The 20936-nt window shown below is 46.4% G+C and overlaps 1 protein-coding gene across 1 annotated transcript; it reads right to left on the reverse strand.

Moving 5' to 3' along the window:
- Nucleotides 1-212: 212 nt before the first annotated feature.
- On the reverse strand, nt 213-20060 carry LOC136011273 (VWFA and cache domain-containing protein 1-like). Its single transcript, XM_065672908.1, has 9 exons — nt 19989-20060; nt 16386-16546; nt 15309-15395; nt 14995-15111; nt 13897-14048; nt 6229-6390; nt 5346-5423; nt 4562-4663; nt 213-1884 (listed from the first exon to the last, which is right to left on the reverse strand). The coding sequence occupies exons 1-9, from the start codon at nt 20058-20060 to the stop codon at nt 1646-1648; spliced, it is 1170 nt and encodes a 389-aa protein (XP_065528980.1). The 3' UTR covers nt 213-1645.
- Nucleotides 20061-20936: the final 876 nt, after the last annotated feature.

A 20936-nucleotide genomic window follows, 5' to 3' on the forward strand; every position in this document is an offset into this window, starting at 1 on the left:
GGGGAGTCTAGGTGGTGGCTGAGTGCTTCCAGCAACAGTCATTTCCCATATAATGACCATGTGCTAAAGAAATAACTTCATAACACCTCAATACTGTCATTTAAAGTTCAGATCTGTGGATACAAACTATAGGAATCTGACCAAATACTTCATCTTATAGCACACATTCAGGCAGAAAATGAAAGAAACTTAGAATATTTCACTCTAGCCACTTATCCTCAGAACTATACTTTATATACAGTTTATTTCACTAGAGATTTAATTTTATACATAGTATAAAGGGGTATCCTGATATCACACGTATAGTTATTTGACTGTACTGTTTAAGAACCAATTGTTTGTACAGAATACAGTATTAAGTACCATATGAATTAAAACAAGTCATCTTTAAAAGAAACCTACATATAAATGGATGTTTATCCTATGCACAGTGCAAGAATGGGTTTTAGAGCATTGTAATCACATGAGTCTAAAATACAACACTGTGATTTAAAACTAATTCATAGCCGGGATGCCCTGTGCTGTAGACAAATCAATCTTGGTTTGAACCACCAAGCAGTGTGAAAATTCCAGACAAACAGCAGCAGCTTATCATTAGGATTTTAAAAGGAGAACTTCCACAGTAACCCAAGTTTTAAACCCCACTGGTTTATCCCTACTTCTGACCATGACAGTGTCCTAAGGAAACTGAATAATGGCCCAGATTTCATTTGGAATTATCTGCTAACTAATGCTAAGGAAATTCATTGTTACTTCCATACAGGAAACCTTTCAGGATGCTCGAAGAGGTCAAGATGGAGAGGTTTATGGGCAGGATTTTAGTAGTGGAGTAGAGGATTTCTCCTCTGCAAATAGGCAGAAAATACTGTAATATAAATCAGGTTGTGATATTTACAGAAAACAATTGTGGAAAAGCAAGCATTTGTCATGTAAACACTTCCGAAACGACTTCTTCATTTTCCCCTTTGCAGAGCGGGGCAGTGGATGAGTATCAGCTAATAAGAAACAGATGTCTTCCTCAGAAGAACCACTTCACCATCGCAGAATATATGTGGTAGTCACTGAGAATTGCTAACATGTTTTCTCCCTTCCCTCCCCCCAGAGTTTCCAGTTCAATAAATAGTAGAAAAATAATCCTTTCCTTAAAAATCTTGAGCTGCATTGTCCCAGGTTCCATACAGCAACCGGAGCAGTGACCTTTTGACGTGCCAAATGAACTGCAGTGAAACCAACAGCCTTCCCCCCCCTCCCCATGCCCCTATCTGGCACTTCTTTAGTCTTCAGCTGCACAGATTCCTGCTCTTCCAAACCAAATCATCTCTGGCTCTTCCACGCTCTCTCCTCCTGGCTCAGCACGACAGGGCTTCCAAAACTTCAGCTGCTGTATAAACTCACGTTCCTGTTTCTGCAGGTCTGACGTTCCTCCTGCTCAATTTTATTTAATGTGATGGCAGGTCCATCCATCAAACCCATTTCCCTCCTGTTGCAGAGCCAGCCTTACATTTATACAAATGTAAAGCTCTTATTCCTAACAGTTTACTTGGGAAGTCAGTTAAATCATTCCTGGTGAAAAGCACAGGAACAGAGCTGCCCGTGGCTGCATGGATCATGGCTCAGGAGTGAACGCGCCTTTCCTCGTTGTTCATTAGCATTCCGCATCCACAGTGTGTACCGTGACTGCAGCCTGTAAGTGGTGGCTGTGGTGGAGAGTTGGGTGGTGCAACCGGTAGTGGTGAAACTTGTGACTCAGCAGGGCAGCTGTTTGAGGTGGGGTGTCCAGGTCCAAGTCTTCGTCGTGGTTTCCAACATCAACACCAGCTGACAGCGGGTCGTTATTGCACGGAGGGTTTTCACTGTCCTCCTGAGGGCTCATCGTGCTGTAGCCTAGGAAAGAAACCAGCAGCACTAAGTTAAAACAAGAATAAGAGGTCAATGTTTCACCCAGAGGAGCTGTGGCTGCCCTATCCCTGGCAGTGCTCAAGGCCAGGTTGGACACAGGGGCTTGGAGCAAGCTGCTCTAGTGGAAGGAGTCCCTGCCCATGGCAGGGGGTTGGGAATGGATGAGCTTAAATGTCCCTTCCAACCCAAACCATTCTTGGATCCTGTGACGCTCCACAGTGCTGGCTGCAGCACCCCTCAGGGCATCAGGCACAATCAGAGCTTTATAGAGAAGAAACCAACGTTTTTAATTAACAGAAAAAGAAACAAACAAACCCACCCTCTCCTCTAAGTTTCCAACAGATCCCTTTCCCTGGCACCGTTATCAACTCTGGGGACCTATGGTCTGTGCCACCCCAAACAGTAACAAACATCACACGTTCAACAGTTTGTTACAGCAGAACTGCTAGCACTGATTCGAAAACCAAACAAGGCTTTACTGGGGGATATCTTTTAAGATACTACTCAGAGCTCTACAAACAGACAAGAAGTAGGTGGGATCCACCTCTGGTATCTCTGTTCCTATCAAACAACGTCTTTCCTAGGAAGAAGCCCCAGCTCTTCCATCTGGAAACAACAAAACTTCTTCACATCATCTTGCTGCACAATCACAGTATTACACCTTTAAAAGGAAGAGAGCACTTTTCACCCATGAGGGTCTGTTTGCGAGCCCTAAGCACATGGTTTGAATGAGTTTTCCATCCACTTAAAGAAATCTCCTGAATCCACACAGGAATGTTTCACACAGCCAAGCAGCACTGACACTTCCAGCTAAGCGCGTGTGCACAGTGCAGTTAACTCGAGGCTGTCCCTTGGCTAAAGTAGCCGCTACTGGAGCCTGAGAAGTTAAAACCCCCAAGATGAGCTGCCTGTGGGAATAACGAGAGGCTGCACTCACTGGGATATCCTAAGGAAATGATGTCACCAGCCAGCTCACAGCTAACCCTCACAAGACAGGATCGTGCTCTCTCAGTGAGGAAGCCATCTCCCAGCAGGTACCCTAGAGATTTTCTGATCCCTCTTTTTGAAGCAGGTGCTGGCAGTCACTATGAGATGACTACGAGATGTGGATTTACCACTGAAACCACCTGTTACCACTCAAATCTGTCTGGCAGCACAAACCAACCCCCCTCAGTGTTTCTGAATGCAAAAACCACAAGCTAGAAATGAAAAAGACCTTGTTTGAATTCACAAAATCATCCTTCTTGGGATCCTTTGGCTATAGCTGAAAACCCACCAGTGCTCCTGAGCATCTCGGTCAGGTTTCCAGCTTGAGACCCGTGAAAGAAGCGCATTATAAATATCATGCTGAGGACCCAAAGCTGGTTCTCATTTCCTATGCTCTGAGTCCTGGTTTCAAGCTGGCAGAGAGGACCTGAGGAAGACGACTCGGCAGCCCTTTGAAGAAGATGGAGTTACAGGAACTAAAATTAGAAGGGCACATATCAGGACTAGGTGGGCAGTTCCCCTGCTGACCCTGATGTGTTGACTCCAGGGGTGGCAAGGATTTGCTAGGACTACAAGTAATGGAGCAAAAGGAGCATGAGCCCAACAAATCTGCCTCCACTCAGGTCATCTGGCCCCAAATCCGAGGTAATTCCTCCTAGAGCAAGACTGTCTCTCAGACATCTGTTCATCCCCATTCCAAAGCTTTGGCCTTTAGATTTCCTGTACCTCAGCAATTCCATTAATGCAACCACAGTCTTAATAACTGAAGAGCTCTGCTGTAACATACCCAGCCACAACATGCAGCTAAGAGCTGACATCTGTCGCAGACTGCCCTGTCCAACCCTCCTCTTAATTTATATTAAGCCTCCTGACTCAACAGCATTACATCCTTCTACCAGCTTCCAGGGTTTAAGGAGACTTGGTCTCAGGGCACAAGAGACACAGCAACGCTCCCTGAACCTAAGCAGGGTTGAAGTGTGCCTGTGGCAAACATGCATGGCTGAACACCCTTCATTGCTATGCATGTACACAGTTCATGTTGATCATTGCTTGCTTAAAGGTGATGTAAGATGTCCTCTGTGGTGATGGCATGGACTGCAATATATGGGCAATACATATGGACTGCAATAATGTGCAATGGAAAGGCTAAGGAGGCACCTGACACAGTCAGTCTCTAAATCCACCCTTATCTTACCCCAGAAATTCAGGTGTCCAGCACACATTTCTGGAGTTTTATGGAAGATGCACAGGTCATGTCAAAGAGAAGAGCAGCAGAGATGCTGATGTGCCTGCAGGGGATTTGCCTTCTCTCTTTAAGTAGGAGATTTCCATTATCCCAACTGAACATTTAGATTGCTAGGGCTGGTGATGGAAAATGAACGTGGCAGCTGCAGACCCTCTCTGTGGGTCTGAATTCTGGTCACCCAGTGAAGCTGCCTGAACCCAAAATCAGACATGGGGAGCAGGGCATTGAGCTGCTGCTGTATAAACCCAGCACCCTCACCAGACTGCAACATCTGCTGGAGGGTGTCAGGACTGTCCAACTGTGAAGCAATAAGGAGCAAAGGTTTTTGGGTTAGTTTTGGCAGCCTCATCTGCAACGTGCCAGACACCTGAAGGGAAGTGAGGGAGCGCAATCATTAACCTGGGGCCAGGGCAGTGGTTCAGCTCTTACCGTGGTCGCTCTCCGTCCCCGACCGCCCCCAGTACCGGCGCCTGCGTTCCGGGCTGTGGGCATGCCGCTCGATCACCGCTGCTATGAACCGGGTGTTGCTGACTGCGAGAGAGGAACAAACACAACTGGTTGTGAGGGGAGGGCTGGCACTGGGTTGTATCAGTGGGATAATCAGCACAGGGGAGAGGCTTTCTGCAAACTCATTCTTCTCAAATACTAGTTCATAGAAGATTGTCAAGAGACAGAGGAGGAGGAATAAAACGAAGGTGCCTAAGTGTGGAATAGATCAAGATCCAGTCAAACCCGTTCACCTCATCTGCTTGCATTAATAGAAGTTAGAGCATTACTGTGTCAACACTAAAGAACCTGTGGCGGCACTGAAAGCCTGCCCAGAATGAAACTAAGGAACTGGAGAAGCAGAGACTGAAGCCATGAAACTCAGACACACTTACTGTTCAGTCTGAGTATTGACACAGTTTCAAATCGTGGGTATCACTTCAGCTCTCAGTGAGGGCCCAGAGACAAGGATCTGCTCTGTCTCAGTCAGGTGGGAGTTTTCCATACCCTGTTCTGCCACAATTCTCATTTTTCAGCTGATCAGAGCTATTTCTGGAGGTGCTCCTGATGAGGGGCACACGGGGCAAACCTCCCTTGCACATAATCAAATTGTCTTGTCTAAGCTAAAAAGGAGTAATTTTTTAGCATGATGCTCAGGGTGCGTTGGAAGTTAAAGTTAGAACATTGTTTTGTCATTTTCTATTGCTCAAAGAGATTTGGTACTTACTGATTCCTCTGTCTTCGTGGCTGTCATCGTCTCTCTCGTCCCTATCATTTTCCAGGTTGGACATACGCACTGACATTTCTACACACCATTAAACACAGAAAAATGCAACTGTTAAAAAGAAAAATTGGGGATCCTCTTACTAAGAGCTGTCACCCTGGTAGGACAGTGGAAGCACTTGGCGTGGCTGTGTGAGGAGGTGCAGTCCCCTTGAAAGGAACAGGCTTTAAAATGCCTGTGGAAAGCAAACTGATACAAAATAGAGCTGGGCCATAACCAGATAGGGAGCTCATCAGCCCTCATCACACTTCTCACCTTGGCAGCTACCAGTATCCTTTCTCCCAAACACACTTTTGTCTCTCAGACTCCAGTGCGTCTATCTTATCTGTGTGTAAATAGTCCATCAACATCTCATGCACCAGATGCAGAAACACCAGTAAAGAAACCACATCCTAAGGAGCCCAAGCAGAAAGGGTGTGAAAACTAACTCTCCCACAAGCTCCACTCTGGTGCAGAAATAAACATATGTCATGGGTGTGCTATGACAAGGGCCAGGAGGCTGTGAGGCTGGATTCTTGTGTTAGCTCTAGGAAAAGCCTGCATTCAGCTTCTGGACAAGAGGTGCATGTTAAGGATTTTGGGTGGCAGCAGGCCTGGCAGCACCCGGGAGAGGGCAGCAATACACAGTGACCTGGATGTGATCAGGCTGATTTAAGGGTTAGCAAAAGGGAAATAAAATGGGGTGAAACACTGAAACAAAACCATGGAAAGAGGTTTGGGATCTTTTTAGTTGGTTTTGTGTTGGGTTTGGTTTGTTTGGGTTTGGATTTTGGAGTTGGTTTAATTCCAGACCCTCCCATTTCTCCCTCCAGAGTTATCAGCTCACCCTGAGCAGCCAAAGGTGACATGTGCTGGTGACTCCTCCGATGGATCTGGTGGCGATACGCATACACTGCTAGGACAAGCACCATAATGCAGCCCATAATGCCTCCAGCCACCGGGCCGACTGGTGCACTCTTGATCATGTTCAGAGTGATCACCTCATCTCCTACATCAAAAGGGACAAAACAGAGGGGAAAAAAAGCCATGAAAGCTCTGCAGAAATATTTAAATGAACATCTCTGAAAATTATCCACTCACAGAATCCCAGCCCGGCTTGGGTTGGAAGGGACCTTCAAGCTCACCCAGTTCCAACCTGTTTCGGAGAAAACTCCAGGAACAAACTTGCCAACAAAGTTTTCAACCTGACAAGCAGGTATTCTGGTTCGAGACCATCTTCAAAATCTGAACGCACACAAGTCCGTGGGACCTGATGGAATCCATCCGCGGGTCCTGAAGGAGCTGGCGAATGAAGCTGCAGCCACTGGCCATCATATTTGAAAAATCATGGCAGTCAGGTGAAGTTCCCGACGACTGGAAAAAGGGAAATATAACCCCCATTTTCAAGAAGGGGAAAATGGAAGACCCGGGGAATTACAGACCAGTCAGTCTCACCTCTGTGCCTGGCAAAACCTTGGAGCACATTCTCCTGGACAGCATGCTAAGGCACATGAAAAACAACAAGGTGCTTGGTGACAGCCAGCATGGCTTCACTGAGGGGAAATCCTGCCTGCCCAGTCTGGTGGCCTTCTATGATGGGGACAAGGGTAAAGCAGTTGATGTCATCTACCTGGACTTGTGCAAAGCATTTGACACTGTCCCACACGACATCCTTCTCTCTAAAGAGAGATATCAATTTGATGGATGGACCACTCGGTGGATAAAGAACTGGCTGGATGGCCGCACACAAAGAGTTGTGGTCAATGGCTCGATGTCTGGCTGGAGACCGGTAACGAGTGGTGTCCCTCAGGGATCGGTGTTGGGACCGGTCTTGTTTAACATCTTCGTCGCTGACAGGGACAGAGGGATTGAGTGCGCCCTCAGCAAGTTTGCCAATGACACCAAGCTGTGTGGTCCAGTTGATATGCTGGAGGGAAGGGATGCCAACCAGAGGGTTGGGCAAAGAAGAGATTCAGAGCAGCCCAGCGGAGAAGGACTTGGGGGTGCTGGTCGATGAGAAAATGAACATGAGCCGGCTTCAGTGTGCGCTCGCAGCCGAGAAAGCCAACCGTATCCTGGGCTGCATCAAAAGGAGCATGACCAGCAGGTTGAAAGACGCGATCCTGCCCCTCTACTCTGCTCTTGTGAGACCTCACCTGGAGCATTGTGTGCAGTTCTGGTGTCCTCAACATAAAAAGGACATGGAACTGCTGGAACAAGTCCAGAGGAGGCCACGAGGATGATCAGGGGACTGGAGCCCCTCCCGTATGAAGACAGGCTGAGGAAGTTGGGGCTGTTCAGCCTGGAGAAGAGAAGGCTGCGTGGGGACCTCAGAGCAGCCTTCCAGTACCTGAAGGGGCCTATAGGGATGCTGGGGAGGGACTCTTCGTCAGGGACTGTAGTGACAGGACAAGGGGTAACGGGTTAAAACTTAAACAGGGGAAGTTTAGATTGGATATAAGGAGGAAATTCTTTCCTGTTAGGGTGGTGAGACACTGGAATGGGTTCCCCAGGGAGGTTGTGAGTACTCCATCCCTGGTGGTGTTCAAGGCCAGGTTGGATGAAGCCTTGTGTGGGATGATTTAGTGTGAGGTGTCCCTGCCCATGGCAGGGGGGTTGGAACTGGATGATATTGAGGTCCTTTCCAACCCTAACCATTCTATGATTCTATGATTCTATTCTTTACTGAGGCGCCGGGAGACACAGGGGATAGCTCCTCCTAACGTGTGTCTCCCCTACTGCTACACAAGCCGTCCTTATATAGCCACAGGGCATACATGCATGTTCATGAGGCTACGTGTGGATTACATAATTTTCCAGAAAGTTTCCCGCATGCGTACAGAATTGTGGTGGTGGTCTCTGAGGGTCGTTTACTTCTTCCAACGATCTTCATCACTTCTGGCAGCCTTTGAAGCACGTGCAGTAGATGCTTCTACCAGCTTAATTGGTTCATTAGCACCAGAGACATAATAATCCTCCTGTCCTCCTACTTATCGGTTGGTTCAACTGTAGCCCATCCTGGACACCTGCCATTCCCAGATACTCTGTATCCCAGTGTCCTGTTCTTCTAGACTGTTTTTCTTAAAACTATGTCAACTATACCGATTTATCTTGTACAAGAATTCTCAGTATGTTCTCTAGCTGCACTCTATCTTTTTTTCCTATGTATCATGCACCTCAGTAATTTTCCATTGCTACTGTTACAAAGCCATCAAATTCAACATTACTTAAAACTAATTCTAAAGGTTTATATATTCCATTTAGTGATTTTGTGCCCCCCTTGTCTCAAATCCCCCCTTTTTCTGTCCTTTTGCAAATTCTTTTGCAACATTTTATCTATTACCATTACCATCAAAAGTCTTTTTGAAATAATTTCCTGTTTCTACTTGGTGCTTAATTTCATTCCTTTTCCAGTCTCCATAATTTATCATAGATCGTTTACAACACCAGAGAGAACATTGTATCATACCACAAGTAATCAGTATTAAAATAATTAACACCAATATTCCTGCAAGCAGTTGCCTCAACCAGGAGAGATCAGATAACCATGAAGTTAACTTTTCCCATATTTATTCAAAACCCCAGGAGGTGTCATCCATGGCCATTTCAGGAAATATCTTACTTTGTTTCCAAATTTCCTCCAGATCTGTTTCAATTCTGCCACTTTGGTCTATATAGGAACAACAGCTTTCATTGATTATGGAACAAACCCCTCCTTCTGATGCCAGTAACATGTCTAGAGCCATTTGGGTTTGTAATACCACCTTAGATAGGCTGGTTATCTCTTTTTGTTCTCCCTGGATTATATCAATGTTTCTGCTTTCTATTTCCTCTATGGTTGCTGAGATATTTACAATTGCTTTCTCTAATTCACTTACTCCCAAAAATGGAATTAGCCCTCTTACAAAACTATGAAATGCAGTGTGCTGCTCAATAATAGGGTTAAACCCTCGCTTAATCCGTTTAGCAAAACTTCTAATCCAGGTCCCGGAAGGATACCTGTCGATAATAGTGAAATTGGGTATTACAGCACCTAAGGCGCATGCCCCCTTCCAGCTGGGGGCTAGAGTCTTATAAGCATTTTCCCCACATAACCAATACCATCCTTTCCCTTTAGGAATGAGCCACCACTGAGCTATGATATGATCTATATTAATAGTATGATTGCAATTTGAATGGTGACCTCCATCTGTGGCATTTAAACAAGCATGATCTCCTACCGCGGTTCTTGGTGTAATATATCTTTGTGCACAGGTGTAATATTTATTACCTGGATTAGGATTAACTATTCCAAACTTTAACCTTTCCTTCGAATACAGATTGCTGGTGTTCACCCACAAATTTGTCCATGAGACAGTGTTAGGAATTGGAACTCCAATGAATGCAAGATCCAGGCTTTCTCCTGGTTTAGGCAACTGTGCACACACCCAACAGTCACTACGATCAAAACCCTTAGTGACATTCTGCACTAATTTCAGGTATAAATTCTGGTCCCAAGCTTGTGCGCCAGTTATCATATGAGTCCTAATTGTGACCGACGCAATTTCATACGCAAGGGTCCTGAAGGTTTGACCTGCCATGTCTTCTCTGGCTCTGGTGCTTGCTTTATTCTTGAGTAATGTATTCAAGCAGGTTGTTCCTTTATCGTCACTGCTGTAAAGGTGGTCAGTAATATCTGGTACGGTCCACTCCACTTTTTCCTGTATAGGATCTTCTGAAAAATTCTTAACATAAACCCAGTCTCCAGATCTGAAAGGGTGAATCGGATAATCCAAACCTCTTGCTCTTGGTCCTACTATTCTCTTATTTATCTCCTCCAGTTGTTTTCCCAGATTGATCAGAAACTGTTGGAGATAGCCTTCCTCCACTTCCTGAAGACTTTCTCCTTTAAACTGGGACTGATACGGTCTTCCACACAAAATCTCAAATGGGCTAACCTCTTCTTTTGACTGAGGTTTAGTTTGAATTCTTAATAGACCAGTGGTAATGCTTGGTACCAATATAAATTTGTTTCCTGACATATTTTACTAATCTGTTGTTTAATCAGATGGTTCATCTTTTCTACTTGTCCGCTGGCCTGAGGCCTGTATGGAACAAGCAGTTGCCAATCAATTTCTAATTTTTGCTAATTTCTTGTGACAATTTTGCACTGAAGTGTGAACCTCGGTCCGAAGAAATTGCCTCTGGTACTCCAAAATGAGGCATTATCTCGTTAAATAATGTTTTAATCACTTGTCTTGCATCATTTATCCTACAGGGGAATGCTTCTGGCCAGCCTGAAAAAGTATCCGTTAACACCAACAAATATCGATAACCTTCTTTTCTTGGTATTTCAGAAAAATCTGTTTGCCCCTGCTGTCCCAGGTAACTTCCTCTCACAATTGCCCCAATTTGGTTTCTATTTTCAGTTTTAGGATTATTCTTAAGACATAGCTGACATTGTTTTGTCACTAATTGAACTATAGCATATAGATTTCTTCCTACAACTTGTTTAAGTATTTATACAAAGAGTTACTAACCCAATGAGTTTTATTATGTTCCTCCCGAACTAACTTCCAGAGTTGGTTGTAGGGGATTACAATTCGCCCATCAGGTATCTGAACCCCACCCTCTTTATTTTCCTGTCCTTTTAGATCTTGAATCAATTTTCTATACTCTTTTGAATACCTAGGTTTAGATTTCTCGATTGTTAGTTTGCCATCAGAGATTAAGGACATGATTTTAGATTGTTCAGCTGCTCATTTGGCTTCAAAATTGGCCAAATTATTTCCAATTTCCTGATCAGAGTCACCTTGATGTCCTTTACAGTACATAATAGCTACTTCTTCAGGTAGCTGAACAGCTTCCAGTAATTGCAGAATTTCTGTAGCATGTTTAATCTGTTTCCCTTGTGTGTTCAAAAGTCCTCGCTCTTTCCAGATAGCACCATGTGCATGTACCACACCAAATGCGTATTTAGAATCAGTCCCAATATTTATCCTTTTATCTTAAGCCAGTTCCAGGGCTCTTGTTAACGCTATTATTACTGCCTTCTGGGCAGAGGTGTTCGCGGGTAAAGGTTTAGCTTCTATTGCTTGTGAAGTGGTGGTAATGGCATATCCTGCCTTTCATTCACCATTTTTCATGAAGCTACTGCCATCAGTAAACCAAGAATCAGCATCTTCCAGAGGTTTTTCTTTCAAGTCTGGTCAGCTCGAATATAGTCTCTATAGTGGCCAAGCAGTCGTGCGTTAGTGGTTCTGTCAATCATTCCTGCAGAAAGGATGCTGGATTCACAATGTTAGTGACCACAATTTCTGTATCATCTTGTTCCACAAGGGTGGCCTGGTATTTTAAAAAACCATGAAGGAGATAACCAGTGGGCTGTTTTCTGCTCCAGGACTGCTGATAACACATGGGACACCAGCACAGTAATCTTTTGTCCCAGGGTGAATTTGCGAGCCTCTTCAATATTCATGACAACCGCCGCCACAGCTCCTAGGCATCCGGGCCATCCTTCCCTTGCTTCATCCAGCTGTTTTGAAAAATATGCCACTGCCCTTCTGTATGGTCCTAGTTTTTGAGCAAGGACCCCAAAGATATTCCTTGTTCTTCGTAGGAATACAGCCTAAAGGATTTAGTCACATCCGGAAGTCACAGAGTTGCAGCTCTCATTAGCTCTGTTTTAAATTTCTAAAAGCCCCCTCTGCTGTATCAGTCCATTTTGAAGAGGGAGGGTTTCCTTTCAACAGTTCATATAGTGGTCTTACCAGAACACTGTAATCATGGATCCAAAGTCTGCACCATCCAGTCATTCCCAGGAATGTCCAGAGCATCTTGATGGTCAATGGTCATGGAGTCTGACAAATGGCTTCTTTTCTAGCAACTCCAAGTTCTCTCTGTCCTCCTGCTATTTCATAGCCTAAGTAGGAAACTCAGGTTTGGATTAGCTGGGACGAGACCCTTATGTCTGACCAGCCTGTCTGCGTCCCACTGTGGGAACCGTACTGGACAGCCCACTGTATCGGAGGGTGATTCGACTAACCTGTTCAGGGACCCATGCTGACAGCATCACGAATCAAATCCCTTATAGGCTGTTGATAGCACACTGGACCCAAAACCATTTCCACAAGACAACCCCTGCATCTTGTACGATCCAAACCACAGGATGACCCCTGCTGCTTGTGGGTGTATACCAAACGGACGCTAGCAGCCAGGCATATGCCTTTACCTGCGAGATTTCCTATCTCGATTCATGGAAGGCTTCCAAACCTTGCGGACGCTTACCAACCCAACCCAATTACTAATTTAGTCTTTATGCAAGATGCCCCCTGCACCTTACAGACTATACAAAAGAAAAGAATACCTTTTATGAAGATGGTCCTTGTCTGCTCCCGCAGTGATCTGAATGAGTCTAGGGGTCCCTCCAGGAAAAATTCCCGAGGGCCCTAGGGAGCCCTGTCCTCAGCGGGTCCTAGAGCCGAGCAGAGAGGGTCCCATCTGGGTCGCCAAATTGAGTCGGAAAAAACTCCAGGAACAAACTTGCCAACAAAGTTTTCAAGCTGACAAGCAGGTATTCTTTACTGAGGCGCCGGGAGACACGGGGGATAGCTCCTCCTAACGTGTGTCTCCCCTACTGCTACACAAGCCGTCCTTATATAGCCACAGGGCATACATGCATGTTCATGAGGCTACGTGTGGATTACATAATTTTCCAGAAAGTTCCCCGCATGCGTACAGAATTGTGGTGGTGGTCTCTGAGGGTCGTTTACTTCTTCCAACGATCTTCATCACTTCTGGCAGCCTTTGAAGCACGTGCAGTAGATGCTTCTACCAGCTTAATTGGTTCATTAGCACCAGAGACATAATAATCCTCCTGTCCTCCTACTTATCGGTTGGTTCAACTGTAGCCCATCCTGGACACCTGCCATTCCCAGATACTCTGTATCCCTGTGTCCTGTTCTTCTAGACTGTTTTTCTTAAAACTATGTCAACTATACCGATTTATCTTGTACAAGAATTCTCAGTATGTTCTCTAGCTGCACTCTATCTTTTTTTCCTATGTATCATGCACCTCAGTAATTTTCCATTGCTACTGTTACAAAGCCATCAAATTTAACATTACTTAAAACTAATTCTAAAGGTTTATATATTCCATTTAGTGATTTTGTGCCCCCCTTGTCACAAAGGGCAGGCATACCTTCCACTAGAGCAGCTTGCTCCAAGCCCCTGTGTCCAGCCTGGCCTTGAGCACTGCCAGGGATGGGGCAGCCACAGCTTCTCTGGGCACCCTGTGCCAGCGCCTCAGCACCCTCACAGGGAAGAGCTTCTGCCTAAGAGCTCATCTCAGTCTCCCCTCTGGCAGCTTAAAGCCATTTCCCTTGTCCAAAGCCCTTCTCCCATTATATTTATATCCCATATACATATATATATAAAACATATATATAGACACGTTATGAGATGCATGCTCTGACACTGAAAGCACATGTTATTGAGCACAGTTAAATGCAGCACCTGTTCAGAAAGGCAGAGTTACCTATTGCTCCCAGGTCATCCACGTAGGGGCTCTTGGCTCCCACAATGCCACCGAAGCATTCCTTCTGAGGGGCACAGTAGGACTTATCCAGATGGGTCTTCCCATCGCTGTCTACCATACACCACTCACAGTCCAACACACCAAAGCAATCCCTGAAAATAAAAACCAAGAGAAGACTTTTTGTACTTTAAATGTTAACACTTCTTGTTTGGCACAGCTCAGTCTATTTTAGAGTCATGAGATAGAGGGAGGCCAAAATCATCCACGAGCCCTCACATACATAACATTTGGCCATCAAAACCTTGTCATTAAACTGCTCAATTACCACCACGGGAGTTACACAGGGAAGCTGCATCTTCAGCATGCATCTCCCAAGTCTGTTTGTTCTCGTTTTTTGACTCCATCGCTCAGCCTGAGCAAATCCTACTTGTAACCCCTGCAGCAAGACATTCCTCAGCGTGGTGAGGTCTGACTGTGGTTCCACCCTTTTTCTTCAGTCCTTTGGAAGACAGAAGAAAGGATTTGGAAAGTCTGGTCAGAGCACGAGATGTTCCAGCAATCTCAGCTCCCTGGAGACCTCTTTCAGCTAGCAAAAGAACAACCAGCCCCCACGCTTCTCTATGTGATGCTGGAGTGGAACAGAGAAGCAAGACGCTAGAAATGGACAGGGAGCTACCATCTCTAATGTGTTCCCAAGTCACCACAGCCAAAGTACAGTCTACATTCCATGAACGCTTTAGCCCGCACACATCTCCAGCAGGCAGACAAACATCACAGCACTATCCATTTTGCTAAAAAGGAAGAATTTGTTGTCCTTTCAACAGCAAATCTTCCATTTGCACAACCCTCAGTTCTCAGAACCACAAAGTGTGACAGGAAGGCCATTTGGTTGCTGTTAATGGTGTCATGCAACTCAAATGGGAACCCTGGGGTCTTCTGTTTCTGCACTGGAGCATAAAGTCACCACTGGTGTGTGCTGTAAGACCTCATTCTGCCATCAGACCTTTGTTTTCCATTCTAAACCATAAGGAAGAGCTATTTGCACTCAATTATTTGAAGTACACGGTGTATTTTGAGGGATGGAGAAGGCCACTTTACCCGCTCTCTGTTTTCTGGTTGCACTGAGTGTTAATGCACTGTGGGAGAGCATCCTGAAGGCTGGGATCAGTTGCTGTGAAAGTCATTGGCTCCTGATGAACTTCACAACTCGGATTCCTATGGCAGGGCAAAAAGCAGAGCCTTGTATTATAGAAGTAGTCAAAGCACAGTGAAAACCATCATTTTTACCTATTATATATCATCTATATATATATATCTATAGCCTGTATCCCGTCTAAGTTAGTGTGAAAAAACAGGTAACTTTGTTAATAGCGTTTGTCACAAGCTGTGTAGTAGGGGAGGTTGGGCCTCACCTGCTCTCGGCGTTGGTGAGGTTGCCGGTGCATTCATTCACCTCGAGAGGGCACTCGCACGGGCACTCACATTCGTTCTGCTCCATTCTGCAGGGAGAAAACGTATCAGGCATCGCACACTATGTGAACCCCGCGGTGCAGCTCTAGCAGCAGCTCACCGCGGGGAAGGCTGCTCAGCCACCTTTCTCCCTCCCACAGGACCAACGGATTGCTCTGTTCTGCCGTGGGACTGAGGATAATGCAGTGGCAGAGTCTCCCTGGTCTGTTGTTACCCACCCCTTGACATTTCAGCCGTGGACAAGTCTCAAATCTGTCCTTCCTCCCCGCATCCAGCCCAGGAGGAGGAGAACCTACAGCAAAGCGAGACAGTCTGGCAGTGCTGGGTTACTGGGTGGACTCAACCTTAAAGGTCTTTTCCAACCTAAGCTGTTCTATGATGCTCTTGCCAGTGCAGCAAACATGTAATGATGCTGGTGTAGTCAAAACCTCCTGCAAGCACCAGGATGCCCTCAATGAGAAAACCACATCAAGTCACATAAAATTGTGGGTATTAGTATGCTGAACAAAGGGCCTGATCCACAAATAACTGCTCTGAGAAACAAAATCTATTGCGGCATTAAAACATAAAATCATGGAATGGTTTGGGTTGCAAGGGACCTTCAAAGCTCATCCAGTCCAAACCCCTGCAACGAGCAGGGACATCTTCAGCCACATCAGGTCACCCAGAACCGCATCCAGCCTGGCCTTGAATATCTCCAGGGATGGTGCATCCACCACTCCCTGGGCAATCTGCGCCAGTGTTTTACCACCCTTACTGTAAAGAATTTCTTCCTCACGGATCAAGAATAAACTACCCTGTACTTTAATACACTGACAACATGGCAAAGGATTAGCAAGATGCCGAGTCACTGTGTCTCTTACCATCAATGCAGGTGAAGTAACTGGTTTGTTTTCACTTCAGTTTTTCCCTGCATGTTTTCATTTAGCTTACAAAATAAATGTGCTTTTCAGAAACCTCGAATCAGGAAAGAGGGAAATAGTAAATGCCTGGAGCCTCATTTCCCATCTCCTGCTCACCTGTGGCAGTTGAGGCAGAGCCTGTCTACCATACTGCAGGCACAGAAGGCAAGTGAATCGCAGGTCTCGTTGACGATTCCCACAAAGGCATTGGTGCCTGGAATTCGTGTCAGCCTGTACTTGGAGCAGTGACTGCCATGGACCAGGTTTGTCAGGTCACCCTAAGGAACACAACACAAGGAGTGTCAACAGCATAGCAAGAAACTCATTGGTTTAGAGCTGATGACTTGCCCCCTTCCAAGGAAACCCACAGAGCTGAGGGAACACAAATGCATGTGAGTGCGGCCTTCACAAGTGAAATTGCCTTCACAGGAACCTCTTCATCAACCTGTTGAGTTTTGCTTCCAAGCTGCTACTGCTGAGAGGAACAACTGTTGAAGGTAGGAAAAAATACTCTTGGCTTGTAAACCTTACAAGGACCCCAACACAAGAAGGACATCCTCAAGAGATGAAGGACATGAAATTGTTGAAGGGCCACGAGGATGATCAGTAGCTGGAGCACCTCCCATATGAAGACAGGCTGAGAAAATTGTGGCTGTTCAGCCTGGAGAAGAGAAGCTGCGTGGAGACCTCAGAGCAGCTCCCAGTGTCTGAAGGGGGCCTACAAGGATGCTGGAGAGGGACTCTTCATCAGGGACTGTAGGGACAGGACAAAGGGGAATGGGTTTAAACAGAGCAGATTTAGGCTGGATATAAGAAAGAAGTTCTTCCCTGTGACGGTGGTGAGGCAATGGACCAGGCTGCCTAAGAAAGTTGGAAATGCTCCATCCCTCCATCCCTGGCAGTGTTCAAATCCAGGCAGGACACAGGGGCTTGGAGCAACCTGCTCTAGTGGAAGGTGTCCCTGCCAGTGGCAGGGGTTGGAACTGGATGGGCTTTAAGGTCCCTTCCAACACAAACCAGTCTGGGATTCCTCATGTACATTGCATCAGTAAATGCATTTATCTGGACACCAAACTAGAAGCTGAAGTTATAAGAGACCTTTACTACCCATGTCACAGCAGGACGTGACACTGGTCAGGGTTGGAAGCCAGAGGTCAGGTCAGAGGATCCAGAGCAAAAATCCCAACTACTGCTGGAAATTCCTCACTAAAGCCACAGAACTGCTACTTTTTCATGATGCTGGATGGGGCTTTGCAGGCACCAACCGCAGTTGGCCAACGCTCACATCCATAATCCCTTGTATGTCAACTGATTCCTCGTGCAAACACAGACATAGACTACCTCATGAGAGGGTACTTCAAAGACCCAGAAGGGTACCGATGGGCTTTTGGTATTGCTGCTTTGGAGACTGAGGAAATTGAGCAGCTCTCCACCTTGCTTGGTCTCTCAGAAGATCCTTCCATTGTGGGGCTGCTGAGAGTTGAAGAAGAACAAGTGCCAATCGTGACCACAAGAGTGCACCGGCGGCATTATCGCACCAACCGAGACTCCCTGATTCCTATCCATCAGCTGATTCGTAGACTGGAGAGTCAGGGAGTGATCATAAGGCCAATGCGAAAGTCTAACGGACAGTGGAGACTAACAGTAGACTATCGTGGCCCGAATGAAGTCACACCGCCATTGAGTGCTGCCGTACTGGACATGCTAGAACTTCAGTATGAATCAAAGGCAGCCAAGTGGTATGCCAGGATTGATATTGCCAATGCATTTTTCTCAATTCCTTTGGCAGCAGAGTGCAGGCCACCGTTTGCTTTTACTTGGAGGGGTGTCCAGTTCACTTGGAACCAACTGCCCCAGGGGTGGAAACACAGCCCTACCATTTGCCATGACCTGATCCAGACTGCCCTGGAACAGGGGCATGCTCCAGAACACCACCAATACATTGATGACATTATCGTTTGGGGCGATACAGCGGAAGAAGTCTTTGAAAAAAGGGAGGAAATAATCCAAATCCTGCTGAAAGCCAGTTTTGCCATAAAACAGAGTAAGGTCAAGGGGCCTGCACAGGAGATTCAATTTTTGGGAATAAACTGTCAGGATGGACGTCGCCAGATCCCCACAGATATGATCAACAAGATAACAGCAATGTCTCCACCAACTAATAAGAAAGAAACACAAGCTTTCTTGGGTGCTGGAGAATGCACATCCCAAATTACAGTTCGATTGTAAGCCCTCTCTATCATGTGACCGGGAAGAAGAATGATTTTAAATGGGGCCCTGAGCAACAACAAACCTTTGAGCAAATTAAACGCGAGATAGTTCATGCAGTAGCCCTTGGATCAGTCCGGTCCGGGCCAGATGCAAAAAATGTACACCGCAGCTGGGGGAAATGGTCCTGTCTGGAGCCTCTAGCAGAAAGCTCCAGGGGAGACTCGAGGTCGACCCCTCGGCTTTTGGAGTCGGGGATACAAAGGATCTGAGGCCAGCTATACCCCAACTGAGAAAGAGATACTGGCAGCCTATGAAGGGGTTTGAGCTGCTTCGGAACTGATTGGCACTGAAGCACAGCTCCTCCTGGCACCCCGGTTGCCCATGCTGGGCTGGATGTTCAAAGGCAAGGTCTCCTCTACACATCATGCAATTGATGCTACATGGAGTAAATGGGCTGCACTAATTACACAAAGAGCTCGAATAGGAAACCCCAATCGTCCAGGCATTCTAGAAGTCATCATGGACTGGCCAGAGGGCAAAGATTTTGGAATGTCACTAGAGGAGGAGGGGATGCATGGTGAAGAGGCCCCACCATGTAATAAACTGTCAGAAAGTGAAAAACAGTATGCCTTGTTTACTGATGGGTCCTGCCGTATTCTGGGAAAGCATTGGAGATGGAAGGCAGCCGTATGGAGTCCTCGACGACAAGTTGCAGAAGCTGCTGAAGGAGAGGGCGAAACCAGTCAATTTGCCAAGGGGAAAGCCATCCAGCTGGCCCTGGACATTGCTGAATGAGAAAAGTGGCCAGTACTTTATCTCTATACTGACTCATGGATGGTGGCAAATGCCCTGTGGGGGTGGCTGCAGCAATGGAAGCAGAGCAACTGGCAATGCAGAGGTAAACCCATCTGGGCTGCTGCACCGTGGCAAGATATCGCTGCCCAGGTGCAGAACCTGGTGGTGAAGGTACGCCATGTAGATGCTCATGTACCCAAGAGTCGGGCCACTGAGGAACACCAGAACAACCAACAAGTGGATAAAGCTGCTAAAATTGAAGTGGCTCAGATGGACTTAGATTGGCAACATAAAGGTGAATTATTTTTGGCCCGGCAGGCCCATGACACTTCAGGCCATCAGGGCAGAGATGCAACATATAGATGGGCCCGTGACCGAGGGGTGGACTTAACAATGGACACGATTGCCCAGGTTATTCATGAGTGTGAAACATGTGCTGCAATTAAACAAGCCAAACGGTTAAAGCCTCTTTGGTATGGAGGACGATGGCTAAAGTACAGATATGGGTAGGCCTGGCAGATTGACTATATCACACTCCCACCAACCGGCCAAGGCAAGCGCCATGTGCTTACCATGGTGGAAGCAACCACTGGATGGCTGGAAACATACGCTGTGCCCCACACCACTGCCCGGAACACTATCCTGGGCCTTGAGAAACAGATTTTGTAGCTACACGGCACCCCAGAGAGAACTGAGTCAGACAATGGGACTCACTTCCGGTATAACCTTATAGACACTTGGGCCAAAGAGTATGACATTGAGCGGGTATATCACATCCCCTACCATGCACCAGCCTCTGGGAAAATGGAACGGTGCACTGGGCTGTTAAAAACCACACTGAGAGCAATGGGTGGGGGAACTTTCAAGCACTGGGATACACACTTACCAAAGGCCACCTGGTTGGTCAACACCAGAGGATCTGCCAACAGAGCTGGCCCAGCCCAGTCAGAACTTTTACTTATTGTAGAGGGGGACAAAGTTGCTGCGGTGCACATGACGAATTTGCTGGGGAAGACAGTCTGGGATATTCCTGCTTCAGGTAAAGGCAAACCCACTTGTGGGATTGCTTTTGCTCAGGGAACCGGATATACTTGGTGGGTAATGCGGGAAGATGGGGAAGTCCGATGTATACCTCAAGCAGATTTGATTTTAGGGGAAAACAGCCAATGAACTTAATTGTATGCTGTTGCCTGCTGTGTAATACTTCTATAGCCCATCAACTAGATGTCTTCAGGTCACCAGTGACTGGCCCTGACTTCCCTCCAACCATCATCCCAACAGAGAATGTATTTTGATAGAACCGGACGAGTTCCGCAGTGAAGGAACGATCAGCATCAGCAGGCAACGATCCAACACTGCACACAGCCTTTCCTGCCCTGAAAGACTGTTACAAGGGATGGAACCTGACATCATGGACCAAATGGACTCAACAGCATTACAGGGATTGGTCCATGCACTAAGAAATGACTTCTTTCTCTCTGTGTATGTGGATGTATACATATTTAAGAGAGATGGTAAATGGAAAATGTGGGATCTGAGCATGACGTGAACAGTATGGAATAAGGAGTGGATACTGTCCTTTGTTTAGCACTAGCAGTCAGTTCTTCTCCTTCTTAGTAGCTGGTGCAGCGCTGTGTTTTGGCTTCCAGCCTGGGAACAGAG

The sequence above is a fragment of the Lathamus discolor genome, chromosome 3, assembly GCF_037157495.1.
Source record: "Lathamus discolor isolate bLatDis1 chromosome 3, bLatDis1.hap1, whole genome shotgun sequence".
Classification (NCBI taxonomy): domain Eukaryota; kingdom Metazoa; phylum Chordata; class Aves; order Psittaciformes; family Psittacidae; genus Lathamus; species Lathamus discolor.